General features: G+C 40.3%; 1 protein-coding gene across 1 annotated transcript in view; it reads right to left on the bottom strand.

Annotated features, from left to right (window-relative positions):
• LAMA1 (laminin subunit alpha 1) overlaps positions 1-21,246 on the bottom strand; it is a 97,103-nt gene extending 75,857 nt beyond the window's left edge. Inside the window, exons 1-3 of the mRNA XM_041399219.1 lie at positions 21,157-21,246; positions 733-903; positions 275-387 (exon numbers count right to left, since the gene is read on the bottom strand). Of these exons, the coding sequence (XP_041255153.1) occupies positions 275-387; positions 733-903; positions 21,157-21,241 (369 nt within the window). The 5' untranslated portion in view covers positions 21,242-21,246. The remainder of the gene's footprint in view (positions 1-274; positions 388-732; positions 904-21,156) is intronic.
• Between the last annotated feature and the right edge of the window lie 244 nt (positions 21,247-21,490).

The raw sequence follows: 21,490 nt of genomic DNA, 5'->3' as shown, positions 1-21,490 counted from the left end.
TCAAGTAACTTTTAAGAAATAAAAGGTGGAGGAAAACATATTGTAGGACTGCTGGGGAAAAGACAGAAGCATGAGGAAAAGACAGAGGGTTAGGCAGAGGAAAGTTACCAAGACAAAGGAATTGGTACAGATGGAATTGGTTACCAAGACAGAAAGAACATGGATGATAGTTTTTACTAAAAACTTTGTTATCTAAACACAGAAGAGCTGCAATCAATTTGTATTGGCTTGTATCTTACATTCATTTAATGACACTCACATAAATGTTACTCACCTGCCTTAAATCCAAGGTGATGGTGACCCAGTGGTATTGCCTTCCATTCTGAATGCTGGGACTCTGCCACCAGTTATTGGTACCATCAATTGCACTGGAAATTGGGTGCTGTTCTGTTTCAAAGCAAAAAAATTAAACGTCTCTTGAAAATAAATCTCACTGAACTTTTCTGACCCAGCACATTTGTTTCACACAAAGAACAATCTCTTCCTGTCATAAAGAAGTAAAAGCTGAAATCTGCCCTCAGACAAAAAGGTTGTCACTGGATCTTGCAGTGCTCAGTGGTGATACATGGTGCTCACACTTTGCCAGCCTTTTGCTCCAAGGTAATCGCACTCACATAGTAGACACACTAAAATCAAAACATATTTGATTCCAATATACTGTATTCAAGGGGAAGGGTTAAAAAAAGACACAAACTCATGAAACAAACAAAATCCAAAACATATGAAGCTTACCTTTGGGATTGGCACTGTGACTGTCACAGACGCGGCACTGGGCATTGCGCAGGGGCCGTCCGGGAACGTGCTCCACCAGTTTGCAGAACATCTCTGGTCCCTTCTCCCCACAGGTGGCATTGGTGGAGATGTGAGCATTGCTGGCCAGGTTCAAAATGGCAGGAAACAGGCCTTGAAAGAAATAATGTTTATCAGCACATTGTAAGACATGCAAAGTTGGCACCCTGACAGCAGTATCCCTGTTATTGCACTCTGTGTTTGGGTGTTTCTTGCTGAGGAACACAAGAGTTTGCAAACCAACTCTCCCAGTTACTAAACCTTCCCTTGCATAGTGAATTGATCAAACCCTGGGGGACAACTGGCCCACTGCCAGAATCAAAGAGGGATTATAGAGCACACACTCAGCTGGTGTGGAAATCGGCATTTTACAGAAGCTCTTTGCAGCAGGAACACCACTGGCCTGAACAGGACACTCCAGACTTGAAAGATTTAAGGACTGAACTTTAGACCTTTGCTACAGCCCTCTTCTCCAGTCTCTGTAAAGTCTAAGGGATATTTTGCTTGCCACTTATTAATCTTTATACAAACACTTCAGTGTTCTTTCAAATATTTTTCTCTTGTGCATAGGAATAATGTAACAACAGAATAAGTTTCAAGATTACAACTACCAGACCAGGAATCCTTCATTTTTTCTAAAAGGAGTAAAGTTTTACTTTGATTTGAAGGCTACTGATAAAATTTCTAGAATACTATATGTGACAGAAGTTAAGCACAGTTCCTCAATCAGCTTCCAGCTGTCCCTCATGAGCTAAGAAGCTTTTCTTTCTTGCATGGTTATGGTGCAACAAAGATACTCCATTTCCACTCATAAATAACTCTGAAAAAGAAGCAATTTTGGAAAGAGGAGTCCTGTCTTTAGAGATTAAACCCAGTGGGCTAAAATCAAAGCTAGAGGGGTTATGGAGTCTCTCTATGGAGGCATTCCAAACCCACCTGAACAAATTCCTGTGTAATCTGCTCAGCGTGACCTGCCTTGGCAATGTCATTGGACCACGTGACCTCCAGAAGTCCCTTCAACCCTAACAATTCTGTGATTTAACAAGGCTACATTCAATATTCCTAATAAGTGTCTTTGCCCAGTAATTGTATTACCCTAGAAAGCCTGGAGAAAAGTTTCAGTGTTATTTAAGAATTGCCTTCAGGTATTGAAAATTTGGCTAAATCCTAACCCTCTGCACCACTGTATGAATAACAAACTGTGTGTTTTCAATTGTGCTATACTTGAAATTTAATAGGAGGGAGATTGAGCTTTTTATTTTCTTTTTTTTAATCCTGACTTCATTTATGTTGAATCCAGACTAGGTCGGATGCCTTGTTCTAATTACATCCAAATTTGATGCAGATGAGGATGCACATCATCCAAATGACTGCTCCAGTGAGGCTATTCTGCCAGTAAGATATTTTCTGCACAGGCTTCTCTCACCTTGTACATCATGTGTGCAGTGCATCTCCAGATGTAAAGCTAGAGCCAAAGAAGAAATGCTGCCTCTGTTTTCCTACTCAACAAGAAAGCTCAGTGGTGGAAGAGGGTACCTTTTATAACACTGCTCTCCAATGATATAAAATCTTTCTTATTCAGTATTAATTGCTGTTCATGCAGAGGTGTATCAGCCTGTCTTCAAGAGCTATCCATTACTTCCCCAGTCACCCATTGCCTTCACGCACATTATACAGTAGTCCTACCGTTTCTTTCCGTGTGCTACAGTGAAATAATTTGCCTCCATCAACCTTCAGTCAACAGACTTGTGCCAAAGGAATAGCAATGCTATCTCATGATGAGTTTTCTGAGTCCCACAGACATAAAAAAAGAGCACTTCAATCCAAGTGAGTTGCACTGGAGCCTTGCCCCAGGATGCAAATAAAAAGCAGGAGGTTGTTAGCATTGTCCTGCAAGGTACTGCATCTCTTCAAATCCTAGTTGACTATCTTCACCTCTGAATCTCTTTACCACAATTATATTTTAAGGCAAACTGCAGAGCTACAGCTGCTGATTTCAGGGAAGATCAAGAATAGCATCCAAGATGTTTTATTAGGAAACAGTAAGTATCTGCTACAAATGAAATTGAAAAAAGGCAGATTTCAAATAAATGAGTTGCATCTTCAAAGAACATTGTTCCTCTTTATTCTTTTATTAGGAGAACCAGGTACTCAGAATTAAGAATTCAAAAGTACTTAGGTGCTGCTCTGCCAACCCCTCTTCTTCACTTCTCCACCCTCCCCCTGCCCCCAAAAAACAGAAAACCAAACATCTGCTAAGATATTTTTATGCCTTCTAGGAAGCAGTAGATATGATAAAGATGATCAACCACAGAATCAGTCACTTAAATGAGCCATTTACAGATAAACAGGTGACTGTCATCATATCTTATTGTGAAATGCAAGTGGCCATAACTGACATGAAACTCCATCAGAAGATAACATATTTCATTAAACTGAAACTTTAGCAAATGATATTTGCATTTTTAGGAAAGGACCTCTGAGATCATGAAGTCCAACCTCTGATTACCACATCATGAACTAGACCATGGCACCAAGAGCCACACAGAGTCATTTCTTGTATACCTCCAGGGACAGTGACTCCACCACTTCCCTGGGCAGTCCATTTCCCATGTTTAACAATAATTCCCATGAAGATATTCTGATCCTGAGGTCAAACCTGAATCTCCCCAGGCATGGCTTAAATCTATGTCCTTTCATCCTATTACTTGTTGTGTGGGAGAATAGGCTGGCCCTCACCTGGCTATACCCTCCTTTTCAGGTAGTTACAGGGCCTGATAAAGCCTCTCCTGAGTCTTCTTTCCTCCAGGCTAAACAACCCCAGCCCTCTAAGTCCCTTCTCACAGGACTTACCGTCTAGACCCTTCATCCGTTTAACTTTCACAGTTTTCTATCTAAAGTACAGCACAAATGATAGATTAAATTGGATTTATTATATTATTCCCACTAGAAAGGAAGGCTCCATGAAAAACCATGGGAATTACTGCTCAGCATTTTGCAAGAGACTATGGTGGTCCTGAGAAAAACTGGAAGAATTTTTAAACTAAACTCATTTACTTCTAAATGCTGGCCAGCTCTTTTCATGCTAAGGCAAACTCTTTCATTATTTTCCAGCTACTCAGATGCTCATTTGCCTCAAACCAAAGATTTGCACATACACCAATGCCAGAAAATGAAGTGTATAGATGTTAATTTGACCTTGAGAAAGAATAACAACTGGTTCACTACTGCTCAGCACAAAAACTAAGCATAATGTTTTCATTAGAAGTTCAAACCAGTTGCTCTCATTTATAAAGGGCTTGGTTTCAGCCAGATGCATGACTGAAACTCAGTAAGAGAGAACTGAAAATCTGAGTAGATACTGTCAGAATTGTGTCATTCAGAGCTTTCCTAGAGAGACAAAACACCTCAAGCTCAGAGGAAATGGTGGGAACTACATTCCTAGTAAGGTGACCTGAAATGTGGATAGTGCAGAATTTGTCACATCCACCCTCTACACTGTTCAATCCTTCAGGAAATGACAAGAAGTAATTCAGAGGGTAGATGCATTTGTTGTACGTACAGCTCAGCAGGCAGACCTTATGGTGAAGGACATAGCACTAGTGTTCTGCCAAAACTCAGGAAAAAGCCTTGTTCATAATGAAGCCAGTTGTAACATTTTCAAATGATGAACAGTTGATGATGGTCAGCATGCAGTGTGCCAGGGGAAAAGAAGACAGGCAAAAAGCTTTAAGGCGGACAAGACAATTTCTATTTTATGTGCTTCAATATTCAGAGCCTATTGACTCTGATTTCTCAAATTAACAGGGACAGGTGGAGCATACAGCTTATTGGAGCAGATTCAAAGTACTGATAATTCATGCAGGCCATCATGGATTACTTAAGTAAAAGACATCTCTAGCCAGGACAGCTATCTTTCTATTGTAAAGTTAATGGTCGAGCATACAGCCTACATTTCTTTGGGAATTATTCTATTTTAAACCAGAAATTCTCACAAGGTTGTTGTTGCTGATGTAAATATCATCATATTTCCTGGGTAATTCTTTGTGGGTTTGTAAGCTTTAACTTTGTTACATATACAGACCAGCAAGCACCTGAAGTTCTCACCAAGAAGCATTTCAAGAATTTGGGACATTTGCAGGATTCTGGTAACTTTAACAGCTCAGTGCATATCTGTTGCTTCATTCTGGATACACCTGATTTATTGCACACAAGCAGATCACAGCAATTATAATCATTCCATAGCACTGTGCAATGAGTCTGACATATCTGGACTTACTGAGCATTTTGTCCAGCTCAGATATCCTGTCCACATAGAGCAGCACCACTGCAGTCTAACATTAGACTTATTCTCCATGCTGAGCCCACAGCACATATCCATCACTAAATGCAAATATGGAAATCATATGCATTTGTGAGCCATCTATCAAAGGCTTTTTAGACTTTTTTTTTTTCCTTCCTTCTAAGTTTTCTCAATATAGGACCCTCGGCTGCATTTTATACAGCTGGATCTGAACAAAACCCCAATTTCATTTTCTGATTAATGATTTTTTGCAATCAGAAAATTAATAGTATTTTGGGTAGAAGATAAGTGGATTTGTGCATTTTGGCAAAACGCACGCATGAGCTGTTTTTTCAACCATGTTAAACTGTATAATCCTCACAGTGTGACAGACAGTGCAAAACTACTTTCTACAGATAGTACATGAAGGGAGACAGTCCCAAGAATAAAAATCTTCCATGCAGAGGCATAGCTGATTAAAATAATTTCTTTTAAAAACAGCTGCACAAACAGAAGCATGCACATGAGAGTTCTACTCTACATGGGCTTCACTACACCATCAAATGTATTCAACAAGCACAATAAAGACAATATATTTTGGTATCCACATCAACACAGTAAGGATGGCAAAACTCTTAAGAGAAATGCCACGTTTAAGACAGCTTCTTCCTGAATCCAGATTCACTGATCTGTCTGATATTTCCAGAAATCTAACTAAATTACGGAGCTGTTTGTTGGGTTTTTTTTTTCAAAGACTAATGGGAAATGAATACAAAAGATTATATGAAGCAAGCCAAGAACTGAGTTCAGAAAGTTTTCTGGATTGGTCATCAGTGTATACAATGATGACTCTAAACCAGACTTCAGTGAGCAACATCGAGACATTCAGCAATGCCAACAGCCTGACTGCTCTCTAAGTATTTTGGCTTTTTTTGTGCTGAGTGTAATAAAGCAGTAATTTGCAAGGGAACAAAGTAGATCTGACTTAAAAAACATAAAGAGCTGATGTGTTCAGTAACAAGGAGCTTTTATTGTGTAATTTTTCAGAACACAGAAATACTTGAAGGGATCTAATCTCATTTGCACAAGTTAGCATTTTTTAAAAATGTAAAGGCAATCAGCAGCTCATAACAAGCTGGGAATGCTGAAGTTTGCTCACAAGCAATGGATTCTCCCTTCACTGAAAACATACACAGAGTACACAGTTGTTCAGAATAGTTTGATGCACTTCAGGAGAACCAAATAGGCTAAAGACAAAATGTAATAAAATGTCACAGTATTAGAATATATAAAATATTTAATAGCATTACACACAGAAGTTGAGGTCACATTCTTGGTAACATTCTCAGACTGTTTTCACTAGCACAGATTTAATTTAGTTGTTGTGTCTTATTCAAGTTTTGGATTAAATGAGTTTACTAAATAAAGGCCTGGAACTATCAGGCTTAGGTTGAGATTCCTAGCCTGCTCAATAGATTTACCCTCATTTTATTTTACCAACAAGCACCTCTAGTTTAACCTTCTCTATGCACTTTCATCAGAATCCTACCCTGTAATCACATCAAATATCTAGCCTGGTTTCCCCTAAAATAAATGGCCTGAAATTGTTAACTTCTAACTACAGGAATTAAGGTACTAATTCTCTATTCTTACAGTCAGCAAGAAATGTGGGTTTAACACTCAACCTGCCTTATAATCCACTTTGTGAAGACATTGCCTAAAATGTGTTAGCTGCAGCATTAAACCATTTGAAAATCTGAAAGCTCCACTACAATTTACACAGTAAGCTTAGGCAGCAAGACACTAGTTAGAAATTATTTTGAAAACTGATCATGCCTTTTTCTGTAGCTCAACATAGAGGAGAATTTCTGCTAGGAAAATATCAAGTTTACAGGATTTAACTATATAGTATGTTTAGGGTTTTTAAGCAGAACATCTGCAAACTTTAATTTGTAATATTTAGATAAAACTACTTCAGAGTTAAAAGAAACCTCTACCATGACAGAGTATTATCTTTTCTTAAAACCCATTCTTTATTTCTTCTTATACCGTAGAGCAAAGATGATTAATGTATCTATCACAGAAATACTAGATAGTGAAGATTATATTTATTTAATTTAATCAGCTTTTAATGTAAGAACATACTAAGTTTGTCTGTTCTCAAGAGCTTCCAATGATTATATTCCTCAACATCCTTGACAAGTCTATTCTGACACTTTATCACTTTAAAAGTTACAAATTTTCAGTCCTCTTTGCTGCATTCATCATCAGTCATGATCTTGATTACAACTTTTGTTTATCTGAGCTGTTATCATACACCCTTTTCCAGACTATGTAAACAGTCCTCTTAATCTTTCTGCAGTCCACCTTCTAAACTTCTTATCCTTCTGAGTTGTGGGCAGCTTGTATTTTTCCAACAGTGTGGATCCTCAGACCTCATCAGCACCAACTGGAGTAGAATAACTTCTTAAACTCTTGACAGTTTTATTAACACACACGAGAATAAGTTTTGTATTTTTCCCAGGTACTGCTCTTCTGTTTGCATCGCACACCAAGGTAAGTAAAAGACCCTGGTCTATTGTACTGCAGAGCCTGAGCACTTACACAAAAGAAGTACACTCCACATCAGACCCTGGATGAGTTCAGGTTATCTGTAAAACAGATTACTTTGCAGCCATTTGCTGAACACTCAACCACTTGCTTTCAGAACAGTCTGCTGATTATTTTACAGCTCTGATCCACTCAAGCTTTTGCAAATCACTCTTAAGCAATCCAACAGGATCGCCAGAAAAAAGGACAACAAAACAAGTTCATTACACCAGTTAATGTAACAAAAAACATTCTGTTTGAACTCCACAAGCTGTTAGAGCACAAACAAGCTACAGATGATGAAACTTTGCCCCTTCTAAATGGCGAAGTCTTCTCTGCCAAATATTTTTTTCTGCAGTTGCTTATGTGCATTCAGCATTATTAATGAGGGCCATATTGCAGACAGGGTACTACAGCAAAAGCATTTTACATACTGTGGTCTCCCTTAGGCTGGATGATGTGCTAATTAGTATTCTGTGCTCAGAAATGTATTGAAAATAATTACAACACTGCAAGTTAATAAATTTATAACACCAGAAATTAATGAAATTCTGTCAAACTCAGACTGGAAACTAAGTAAAAGTTTGCTCATTCAAGAATGAACACCAGCTGCATTTTTCTCCCACAACTAGTTTCCCCAATATAGTTTGTGAAGGTTAAGGAGCAAGTGTCTGGCATAACATGCATATCTTCCTTAAAATTCCCAAACACCAGCACATAGCCAGGCTGATGTAACAGAATTTAAAGGTAAAAGAAAATTTTAAAAAATTTAAAGGTAAGGTAAAAGAAAAACCATGCCTTTTATTTTCCAAAGGAGGGCAGAAAACCTGAGCTCTAAAAAAATTTGAAATTTCAAAGTGTATGAAACATGCTATATACAAAATGATTGGAAAACTAGGGAGAGGATAAGCCTGCAAAAACATGGTCCGGATGCAGATGCTTAAAATTGAAGAAGCTGGAGTTTTCAGCCCCAACCAGACATTCCTACAAAAGTGCTACCTTGTTTCTCAAAAGAATGCACATCATCTTTGACAGCCTGAGCATAGAAAACACTGGTGAATTCAAGAGGTTTCATAGCTTACATCCCAGCCCTGAATGTGGTTTCTAGTATTATGGCTTGGTCCTTTCACAGATTTTAGGGATTTGAAGAAAAAAAAATTAGTTCCTGGGGAAAAATAAAAAAAATTCTATCACAGGTATTTCTAATACCTTCAGTTTTGACAGTAACTTACTGGTTATTTTGATCAGAACAAACTGAGGGGTAATGGAATAAAAGAAAACTAGATTTTATGCTAGTTTTAGCATCTGACAGTAAAACTTGATATGAAAGGCAAGTAACTTTGAGTATTCTATCATGCATTTCCAAACTATAATCAATATTTCTTCTGTCAAGTCATGTCCTGCAGGTATTGATTCTTTGTATGATGTAGGCCAGTTCAAGAATCTGCCCAGAAATTGTCACAGCATTTACACCAAAGCAAAAGAGCCACAAGTTGACAGATGGGCAGGCTGCCAAGGAACAACAAACCTGCCAGACCATGAAATTAGTTCTGTCTTGTTCACCCAAAGCTTTTTCCACACGTTGAGGAGTCTGCATTATTGTGCTTGTTGGTTTGGGGGTTGTTCTTTCTTTTACCAGTACACTAGCTTTTTTTCTGAAGTCATCAGTTGGGAACAATCTTTGCTCAAACCTGAAGTAAATACAAGCCACAGCTATTATAGACTTCAGTGTCTTGTCAGTTTTGCTTATATGCTGCCTAAGACATAGTATTAGCTTAGAACAACGTAACAGAAGTACTGGCAGTGTGACTGGCATGTCAAAGACTAAGGACCTCAGTCACTTGTCACTTATGATGTGGCATATCAATATCAACAAAACAAAACAGTTTTGTTCTTACTGATGTCAGATCCATAGTAGACTTCCCTCACGCCTCCTTAATATGACGCCTTCAATAATATCTCCCCCTGAACTTCTTTTCTATCACCAGTTTTCAACCTGAAGCAACTGTCTTCAGGTTGAAAATTAAAATCCTCTTGGGTTTAACTAATTAAATTTGCATGCATAAATGTACAGCTTCAGTCTGCACGCCAAATCATTCATTATAACAAAGAGGAAGTTATGACCCAAGTATCTATTAGTCCTCTTCTGAGTCTAAATTTCCATTTATCACTTGCAAATTATGGGAGACCAGAGTTTGAGAAGAATTTTAAAGGTTTAGAGGTCTCACTCACTTCAGTATTGTGACTCAGTATCACAACCAAACAAAAAGCTACTACTTTTTGCCCTACGTAAAGATTAAGAAGGTTAAAACAGAAATACCCTTGAGTCAGCTGGCATCACTTTGTGATCATAAATGAAGTAGGTGCACTACAAAGGAACTCTGAAATGTGTTTTTCACTTATAAACCCAAAATGTATTTCATTTTCTTAATTTAAAAGGAAAGACTTGTCAACTCCTTAATGCTAGAAAATGCACCTGTGTTAGATGAAGCTGAATGTCTATTAAAATAATGTCGAATTTTTCCGTTTGTTAAGAAAAGCTATTTCAAGTTCAAGAGGTTTTGGCATCTCAGAGCTACCAGCTCGCCTGTTTTGAGACACGGAAGAAAAATGTTTTCATTCCAACAGGCACAAAGCCATTATCAGGGCATATACAGCCCTGTATCACTGCCAGATCTTCCTGGGTAGAAGGAAGCGCATTTCCTCCAGCTTGAATGGACCTGAAAGGATTTGCAACTGTGTAACCCCAAAGACATGCAAAGCTTGGTCACTCCCCCTGTCTCTACTAACAAGATTTAGCAATCTCTAATTTTCAAGTTTAATTGGGAAAAATCTGTCGGGGTATTTTTTTGTATTTTTTTTTTCATTTATTTCAGTAGTAACCAACTGTTCAACATTGTATAGAGGTAAGTTTCTGCTCTTTGTAAAAAGTAAAATGTATCCTGCTACTTATTTTTTTCCTAGGCATTTTACTAGAGGCAGCAAAGTAAAACTGCAAATCACCATGCTTTGTTTGCTCTTGCATCTGCTGGTCTCCAGATACACAGATTAACAAATCTACAGGGCACAAACTGCAACTATTTTAAAAAATCAATACTGAGTCAATTGTTGCACATTTTTTATGTTTCAAACTCTCACCACGTGCAAATTCTTATTTCATTATTTTACAGTAAATGCCTCCATGAAATTCAAAAGCATTTGTGTCACTCAGATTAAATTCCTGAAAAAGTGGAATTTTAAGTACCAAAAAAACAAGGGGGAAAAAGAAAACAATATTTTAAAAAATTCTCTTCTGTACTGACATTAATACTCAAGAACTCAGCCAGTCACATGGAATTTTAATCAAGTGTTCTGAAAAAGTATTTTGCCTTTGGCCTGAAAACAAGAATGATGCATTTCAGCCCAAAGCACAATTTTTGAGGAAAATTCTAACAGACTGAGAGTTCAAGTAGTTTAATTGAAAATTCAGCAATGTTACAGTGACACTAAAATAATAGCGAGGCACAGTTGGATCCTGCCTGAAACACCCCATACATTCTTTGCTGATGACTGTAGGAAATGCAGCAACATGGGTAGAGCTGCAGAGTGGGCAGCTTATTTCCCATTGTCCTTAAGAACTGAAAAGATAAGGAGCTTTGCTCAAATTTTAGATAGATTGTATTATCTGTCGATACTCTTCAGAACACAAAAAGGGTTTTCCTCCTTGGGGCAAACGTCCTGACCTCTTCCCTGCCACTGTATCAGTAAGAATCCCCTTCTGAGCCTCTTTACCTATCACTCCTGCAAGATTCTCAGCCTAGAAACACCCAGACTTGGAAGTGTCTATTACTACTATTAGCCATGGCAGCACAGCAACAAGCAGATCTTTCCACCAAGTACCCACAGCAAAGCTTCTGAGCAACCTGACACAGCACAGAAGCTGAACATCAGCATGGCAACCTCTGACCCACACCAAGATACCTGAACACAGCTGTCCATCAGCAGTTTTGTACCTGTTCCTTCATCACTGCCTTTAAGTCACAACCTACTGCTCATCACTATGGACAAATACTCAATTCATCTGGAAGTTCCCCAACCCATCACATACATCTCATGCTCATTGCCTGCCAAGGGTTGCCTCCACCATGGAAAATCTGCACTGTACTTTGAAGAATCATTCCTTCTATTAGAAATATCCCCATTACAATGTTATTAAACATGCACAAAACTAAGCTGTCCCCAGTGTGACCACTCCCAAGTAAAGAGTGATCAGCCAAGGACGGACTCTGCATTAGCTGCATGCCTTTAGCATTGATGAACTTGGTCTGGAGAACATTGGCAGACACACTGTAAACCAACTTCAAGGAAGATAAATTGGGATAGGTCTGGAAAGAACTTAATTCCTGTAACTTTTAGTTTAAAATTCATGTTTACATCTAAAGACAATTTCAGTATCAAGCTTACATTTTTTGCATTAGCAAAAAAAGGCATGGTTCCTAAATTCCAATCAGGTTATAGTGAGATTTATTGATAATATCTAAGTAACCTAGTTAAAATCAGAGACACTTAGCAGATTTGCTTTCTATCTATACAAACTTTTTCTTTATGCTGTAAGAGATATATTATCAATTGAACTACTTTGGCAGTTAAGAGACACACAGTAAAAAACAAAAAAAAAAAAAAAAAAAAATCAGAGACACTTAGCAGATTTGCTTTCTATCTATACAAACCTTTTTTTTTATGCTGTAAGAGATATATCATCAATTGAACTACTTTGGCAATTAAAAGAGACACACAAAATGAAAGCATTAGTTAGCAGCTACTGAAGGAATGAAGAACTGTGAGTAGATGTAATGTAAAGCACAGAAACTGTCTCTAAGCCAGTGAAGTAGATTTGATCCTTCATTTTGCCATCAAATTTTTTATCTCTTCAGGATATTTTAAAGGGTGTTTTCTAGTAGAAGGCATTGAGTACACATTTCAGAGACTACAAGCTAAAGTAAATAACAGGAATCCTAAAAATTTCAACAGCATATATTTCACAACCCTAATTTAAACCACAGGGTACCCACAGATCTTGAAAATTCAAAGAACCTTCACGTCAAACTTCTGTTATCTATCCCTTCTCAGCCAATAAAGTAGAAACAACCTAATCATCAGAGGCATTGGCACACTGTTACAAGCCTTTTCTGTCTTCCTGTCCTAAAGCAGTGGTTAGATATGCACAAAAGACAGCACAGCAAATGAAAGTAAAATATATGAATGGTGTGGCATGGAGAATAGTGTAACATACTTTAGCTATTCATGCATTTGAATTAAAACCAGACAGGAAAAAGCATTGGAATCTCTTCCATCATTTTATCAATAGTGGAGCACTTTCAGGAGCTGGATTTCTCACTTCTGTAAAGAAACAGCCAGAAACGGGGAAGGTGGAATCCAGTTAACTGGTTTTTAAAGTACAAGCCTACTGCTGATGCTAGTCTCTCCCCAGTTCACTCACTGTCCAGATACCCTTAGATGGATCAGGAGTCAGTGAAGCCTGGCTGGGAACCATCCAGCCCAGCAGCAGCTCTGCCTGGATAGGGAGCATCAGAGGTGCAGTCAGGGTCCCCAGGCTGCCATCCCTCCCAGGCACCCAGCCTGCCCAGCACCTTGTGTGCTTCCTGCAAAGCTCACTCTGCCAGCATCCACAAAAAAAAAAAAAAAAAAAAAAAAAGAGGGATAACTTGGATCCCTGCTCCAATGCTCCCCAGCAAGGCTGCACCCAGCCACAATCAAATTGCACTGGATGTCTCAGTTGCTACTGGGCTTTTTTCCTCTCCTTCCCACACAGACGCTTCTTTACACACATCTTTGGGTTTTGTGATAGAAGGCAAAATTCCAGTCATGGTTTCAAAAAACCTGATAATAATCTAAGTTGCAATCAACGACAGCTCCAATTCGCATTTATGCTCAGTGACTGAATTCCGATGTTTTTTACAGTCAGTGAGGAGTACCCCACTGATTTGCAGAGTTAGGATTTTGCTATTAAAAAACTTCTTGCTTCATCGGGTCCACAAGACAAAAATACTAATCAAAGAATCAAATCAAGACTAGAGAAGTTGTTTTGAATTACCTGTACAGGTTCTGCACTGTCCTCTCAGACTTTCAGCAAACAAAAGTTATGGAAATACAGTTAAGGTAGTAGACATCAGCCTATTTTCAAGGTCATTTTTGAGCAAGCAGCAACAAAAATGCAGGCAGAACCAAGGAGAAAAAACAAGTTTCCATTTCAGGAAGACCATTTCTTAAACAGCTTTTTAAGCTTTATTTTCATGCGGGAATCAAGATGGGGGCTGAGTCCCACAGTGCAATAAATGAGCTCACAGAAAGGAATTACATTATGCTTGCAAAACAACTTTCAAATCTGAATCTTTAATCTAAAAGAATTGGTTAGGGAATATCTCTGACAGAGCTGTTACTGTATCGAATGACAGCTTAAAAAAAATCAGCAAAAGCTAACAAGTTAAAGATGACAAAACAGAAGGAATTTATTGCTGAAGGCTGACATCTACTCTGCCTACACAAAGCAGCAGTAGGATCTTCTCGGCCTTTGCCTGGTGGGAAAAGCCCAGAAATGACATGAAAAAATCCAACCGTGTCAGCCCATCAGCCCATCGACCCACATTAGCTGCTGCTTTACAAAGCCTGCCAAGCTGAACTTGTGGAAAGGGCAGTGGGTATAAATGCCTGCCATGAATCTACCTCCCTTCCAATGGCTCTCTGAGCTCACATGGCCACTAGAACAGTCGTGATTTTCCAGAGATACTTAAAAAAAAAAAAAAAAAAAAAAGTCAGGTTTTCAGGTAAAACCAAAGCATTCTATCTCTGTGTTTTGCCCTGCACTTCTCAGGAATTGTAACTGCTGTTTCACATCAGAAAGAGAAATTTAAATTATGTGCACCTATAATATTTGCTATTAGAATACTGAAAGTTAGTTTCTAGTCTTACAATGTTATATTTTCCTATTTTCCGAGTGTTATTTATATCTACTCTTAATTACAAAAGAAGTCTTCCATTTTTCCTTTAAAATTGTTATGTATATAGCTTTTAATACTCAAAAATCTGTATAAAATAATTATTTTCAGGGAAAAAGCAGTTTTTTCCAGTCTCTAGAAGAGAACATAGAATGACTGAGAAATTATTGAAGTCTTTAAATAGCAAAAGTAACTAAGAAAGAATAAACAGATATACCTAGCCTTATTTTTGCTCTGACACACAAGCAAATGAAGCAGTGGCCTCAAATCTCAAAGACAGAGAGCCATACCCATATCTGCAAGCTCAGAGGCACAGTACAGAACCTCAGATATCACTTAAATAACTAAAAGCATAAATAAAAAAGTTTGACTGCTGTGCTCCTAAAGTTTACACCAACTAACAAATCATAATTCTGGCAAGCTGACCTAACCAATCTTGCCTTGCAAAACTTTTGTGACACACTGTTCCTCTGTTTGGTCAGGAAGGGAGGTCTGCAGGACAGGAAAAAAAAAAAGAAAAGTAGGGGACAGCAACAAACCCCACCTGAAGATCTTTTGTGAGACTGATACAAATACCAACAACTGATCAACACATACTGATAGCCTTAAACTTCTAGAGATGCATTTTCTAAGCCTTCAGGGAATGGGAAAAATATTTACGACAGACAAATATTTTTTTATCTTAATCTTCAATCTAACTTAGAATGCTTTCATGGGATTTTTCTCTGTCACATACCTTTGTACTCCAAGAAAAAAGAAAATGGTCGGTGGCTTGTTGGTGATTTCTTGCAAAATAAAGCAGGGAACAAAACACAAAGCAGATTTTAAATTTAGGGCTTTAATCAACACCAAGCACATTTTCCCCACAGAATGTCCATGATATTCCTTTCAGACTACCAGAAAAATATGACATTTCTCAGTTCTTCTTTGCCAACCACAAGTCAGGTCTCAATCAGCAAAAATTGTCCCTAGTGGAGATCAATTACTTTTTTACACTACATATTCCTTATTATAAGAGAAAACCTCATTTCTATTTAATAAAAACATCAAAATATATTTGTGTTGCTTATCATGAACTTAGGGAACCTTGTAACATTAAGACAATGGTATCCACAAAATCAGCATTCCTGAGGACATGCAATGTGGCCTCTGTTTGAGGTGACATCATCAACAGTTCATCTAAAATTGACCTTTTTAGAGTATCATATAGAATAAAGTCCACTGCATTAAGGCTTTGACAGTCAAATGGACTCAGAGGAGACAAAAGCCAAGAGTTCTGGTGTTATGTCTGCTTCTGCTCTTCCACAGAGTTTTGCTGGAGTGTACCAAGGCCAAGAGAGATGTGGCTGGTGCAGCTCTGTGTTCCCAGGCCCAGCCACTAGTAAAGCTGAGCAAGAACTCCCAACAGGCACATAAAAAGCCACACACATAATGCAATGGATATATGTATATATGCAAATACATATGGCCAGCCACATAGATTCACAAAGACAGAAACATATAAAAGCAATGACCACCAATGGTTTCATCCTGTTCCCTGCTCCAGGGAAAAAACATGGATTCATACACAAAGATGGATTTCTTCAATGTCCATCCACAATGTGGATTTCTTAAATCCAAAAGTTGGAGACTCACTGGATCCAGTAACTGTGCTCCCCCACACCCAAGATCTCCCTGCTGCTGGTATCTGGCATGTGAGCCCCTGGGGCCCACAGCTCCACTGCAGCCACTGAGGCACAAACTGCCCTGCACACACACCAGCCCTATCACACGCACACACTCTCTATGGATCCCCCCTACACACTCACTCTTTGCTCAACCACTTTGATCCCTGCATCTTTGACCCTTCCTCCATTCATCTCAAAATAAGTCCTGTGCAATCCCAAAATGTTCTTCCCATATATCCCAGGATGGGTCCCATACCCCTGCAGACTGCCACCACCTCCCCCAGCCTGTAAGCTCTAAAGAGCTGCTCCCATAACACATCAGTGGCTGTCAGAGCAGAGCCCTGACAGGGGCTCATATCTCTGGGTTCATTGTTGATGTCGCTCCACCTTTATCTGGTGTTAATTTGTAGGTGCACATGAGACTTCTGACACAACAGAAGAACTTAAATAAGGGTGTGGACAGCTAATAAGTATCTTGGGGCCCTGCTACTTAGCCCATCCGAAGACACAAGAGATGTACAGGTTCACTGTAACGGAGATTTCCAACCCTAAGGAAAAAGTGGAAATTTAAGCCAAGTATGCCACTGTATCCAATTTTTCCAACTGAAGAAATTTTTACCTTACCACAATGTAAAGCGAGTCTACCTCAAAGTTCTGTCCTATTTTTAGCTCACTGGTCTCCTGCCTCATACTGTAAGCAGCTTTTAAGTCTTCCACAAGCCTCAAGGAACCTGAAATTTCTTTTAGTGTTCTGTTATCAGAAAACAATACTGGCATCAGTGGAAACATAGGAGAAATGTTAAAGGAAAATATTTAGAAGTAAAGGCAAACTTTGCAGGGGATAGAAAAAACTTCTCATTTTCTATAACAGTTAACTCTGTTGCAGATGTTGGGGAAAAAACTGATATTTGAGACTAATGGCAAAAAGGTCTATTTAAGCCACTAGCATACATGAACCCAAGATGCAGTATTGTGAAGCACTTAAGATACTTTTTCATCTCATACAGAAAGCAGTTTTGAACACAACATCCAAGTCATCTTGAAACTCCAGAAAAACTTCCTCCAAGTACATTCTGGAAGACTGTTTTAAAAGTGTCAGAGGAAACTATTTCACTGCACAGAACAACTTTGAATGCATGAGGTTGTAGTGAGGCAGCTGATAGTGTAAGATCCACCTACCTAGGCTCACAGACTAACAGCCAAATCCACAACACCCCAAACTTCTGACAAATGATGTAACACAATTACAGTACATTGTAATCTTGAGGTGGAACTCACCACCCTGAATTAGGCACCAAAAAGCCCTTCTTCACTAACCGGGATTCACAACCACACCATGAATGGTGTCAGGATTGAGTAACCCAGTAAAAAACAGCTAAAAACTAAAACAACAAACAGACAAATCCCAGCAGACACCGGTACAATAGAAGAGTTTCTGATGAAGTCAAACACCTTATTGCTGCTTGGGACAAATGAATAAAAGAGAGGGAGGTCTGCACTTATTTCTCCTTAGATTTTTGAGCACTCTAATTATGCAACTGAAGCATCATCTTTCTGTCCTTCTGGAAGGAAACCTGCCATCTTGGCTGTACAGTAGCTCCTTTTCAAAGAGAGGTCTGGAGAGATTTCACACACTCTTCGTCTGCATTATCTGTCACTGCAACAGCACTCTATTCAGAGACTGGAGATGTGGGTTCAAACCACCTCAAACTAAGGAGATTAACATAAGTCTCCCACTGCCTGGGAATGTGCACTAACAATATAACTTATATCTCTTATGTTTCAGCAAAAAAGAAATGTGGTTGCTGGCCATAATGTCCTAATTTGTACATTAGCCATAGCCTAACAATACTTACTAAACCAGATCCTTGAAGCAAAGCAGGTCTGAAACCCAGTGGGTGACAGGCATTTGAAATACCTATGTTCATCCCTGTCCAGATGGAGAACCTCCCTGGGGCATTTGGCTCCCTGAGCATCAGCACTTATCCAAAATCCCAGGCAGGAACAGAACAGACTACTTCAGCACACCAGCTTACGCAAACAAACTGAGATGCAGCTGGGGAAATATTTAGTCTACAACTACAGCCTTCCAAGTTAACACTACCACAGATTTACAGTAGCAAGATTGGGTTTTTTTTAATTACAGAAAAAAATCACCTGAGAGTGGCAGAGTCAAATTTACGAAATACAGGCAATAGTGTTCAAAATCACTAACTGATTTTCCTTTCTACTTTGAAGACATGCATCATTTAACTCCAATATAATAAAGAATGAGTTCCAACAGAGCAAAGCTGCTACAACAAGCCTCCGAAATGGCTTTTTTGCTTCTGACGTAAAATAATTCCTCCGAGTTACATGTTTCATGAAGAGTTACTCCATTAGTGAACACAAAAGACTCAACAGAAAATGCAAACCAAACTTTTCACCATGATAGGAACACTTTAACAAAACACCTGTAATTAAAATTCCAACTAAATTTTATAGCTATGTAGATATTAATCTTTAGGCTGAAAGAATCAATCATTAACTTTCAAAGCTGTTCAGTGCAGTGACTTCAGTATCGTGTGTTTCTTTTTCTTAGAATGGACTTCAACACTTTCTGACAGACCCTTGCAGCTGTGGTACCCCCCCAGTTTCTTCATTTGCTGACAGGACAAAAGCAAAACTGAACAGAAAAACAAGAAATGCTTTGAGTTCTACGACAGCACTCTCCACGGCCATGCCAAGATACCTTTTCCCCAAACTTCTCTTGACAACTGCTCTGAGAAACCTTTCCATCCTCACTTCAAAATGTACTTTTACCTCAACAAGATGCTTACAATTCTGAGCTAAAGTTGTTTACTTTCTGTAAAAGCAACATTGCCATTCTAATCTGCATCGCATTCTTCACATTGTTTTAGGATCAGTTATCTTGAATTGTGGCTTTTGTAAGGCAGTTCACCACCAGGGGGGTTGAAACTCACAGCTTCCTCGGATGATCTGTGCTCTCACGCTGAGAAAAAAAAAAAAATTCTATCAACGTAATCTAATAGGAGGAATGGTCTCTCGACTTGATCTTTCAACTAGAAAAATGTAATTATGAACTTAAATATTCCCAGAAGGGGTGGCTTAGAAGTGATGAAATATATTGGTAGCTTCAATCACTGACATAAAAAGCAAGTATTTTATCCAGATGCCTCTAGCACCCGTGGGCTGCTATATAAAAGCTGCACATTAGTGCAGTGAGATCACTGCAAATATCAATGAAAAAACCAAAAATGGTATTCGCTCTTGTCACCAATACATGACAAGCTTCAGGAAAATTCCTACCTTTTATACTGCATGTTACCATAAATATTCAAATAGGAATTAATATTGAATTAAGGTTTTTGATGTAAGATGGTACCTTAAAAAAAAAACTAAAAAGCAAAATTTATATCACTTTGTCTGGCATTTCATTTCTACGACCGAATTTTCATAACCCAAGTAAAGTGTATTTATTTTCAAGCTGAGACATATGGCCTCTGAAATTTACTTGGGCTTGATTTTGTCCTTTTTACCTAGAGGATATTTTGTACACATAATTATATTAATAGACACTGGCTTTTACTGCAGCCTGTAAACATCCAGATGCTAATCTCCCACCCCGTATCCATCTCAAACACCCTACTTCACCATAAAGAAAACAAGTCATGCATCTGCACAACATATGCCTTCAAACCATTTTCCATTCAAGATTTTTTTTGTTTTGTTTTGTTTTTAACAGAGACCTAATGGGACTGGGGATTCATGTGCAGGGAGTAGGGATCGGCAGAAATTCTGCGGTGGACCCGAGTAGCAGCTGACCCAAGCCAAAAGCGAGCGCATCTGGTGTCTGCCAGCGCTCCCCAGCACACCGCAGAGTCAATCACTGTTAAGCCAGCAACAGAGCGAGCCGATGCACTTGGGTCTCACCAGGACAACCCAAGTTACAGCACTTGGAACAAAGAGGATGCGTGTGATGAAGTCACTGGCAGGGTAAGAACTCGGCGCCGAGCGTTCCGGTGTCCCGGCCGCAACGCACCGGCCAGCCCACGTGCAAAAAAAAAAAAAAAAAAAAAAAAAAAAAACCAAAAAAAGAAAAAAAGAAAACTTTCGTAAATTTTCTCCATTACTTCTTCATGCTACCTCTGTCTCGTGCCCGGAAAGTGGTTTGGGACTCTTCTCGCTCATTATAACAGAGCTTAATCTGGTTTATATTACCGACAGCGTGCGGCATCCTTCGGGGCTCCGGCTCCTCTGCCTTCCCCAGAGAGGGACGCCCAGGACTGCGGCCCGTGCCCGGCTCTGACCCCATCTCCCGCCGGGACAGAGGCTCCGCCGGGGACTCCCTGGGCCCCGCAGCCCTCCCCCTGGCCCAGGAGCGGGGGGTCGCCCCCTCCTTCCCCGGCTCTCTGCCGCTCCACAGCGTCTCCCACAAAGGGAGTGGGCGGCCCCGGAGGCGGCCGGGCGGAGTGGCCCCCGCCGCCGAGGGAGGAGAAAGGACTTCAGGAAAGTGGGGGAGGGCGGCTGCAAAACGTGGAGATGGGGGAAGAGAACAGGGATAAAAGAGATGGGGGAGGCCGTCGGGAAGCGTGCGGTCGGCACTGCCGGACCTCAGCTCGCCTCCCACAGCGGGCTGCCTCCGCAGGCCAACGCGGCTCCCGCTGCGGCCGTGCCCGGCGGGGACGGGGACACGGACACTCTGCCGAGGCTGCCCCAGCCCCGCGGGGCCAAACGCTACCACGGGAAGCGGCGGGCGGCTGCAGACCAGCCCCGCAGGCACTGCCCTGCTTTTCATTGCGTTGCTCACCCCCGCACCCCCGTCTGCGCTCACCTCGGGGCTGGCCCTGCCCCGGCACCCACAGCAGCGAAGTCGCCGCCAGCAGTGCCAGCAGCAGCCGCCGCCCGCCGCTGCCCATCGCTGATGCCGCCGCTGGAGGGACGCTGCCCGCCCCGCCGAGACCGCCCGCCTTATATGTGCTCCCCCGCCGCCCCCGGCCCGCCCCGCCCCGCACCACCGGGGGCTCGCTGGCACACCCCCCCTCACACACCACTCCTCACACACCCTCCTCACACACCCCCCCTCACACACCACTCCTCACACACCACTCCTCACACACCCCTTCACACACCACTCCTCACACACCCCTCCTCACACACCCCTTCAC

This window comes from Onychostruthus taczanowskii, unplaced genomic scaffold, assembly GCF_017590055.1.
Source record: "Onychostruthus taczanowskii isolate IOZ18803 unplaced genomic scaffold, ASM1759005v1 scaffold16, whole genome shotgun sequence".
Classification (NCBI taxonomy): Eukaryota; Metazoa; Chordata; class Aves; order Passeriformes; family Passeridae; genus Onychostruthus; species Onychostruthus taczanowskii.
Note: the sequence above shows the minus strand (reverse complement) of the source record. Positions and strands in the feature narration are given on the sequence as shown.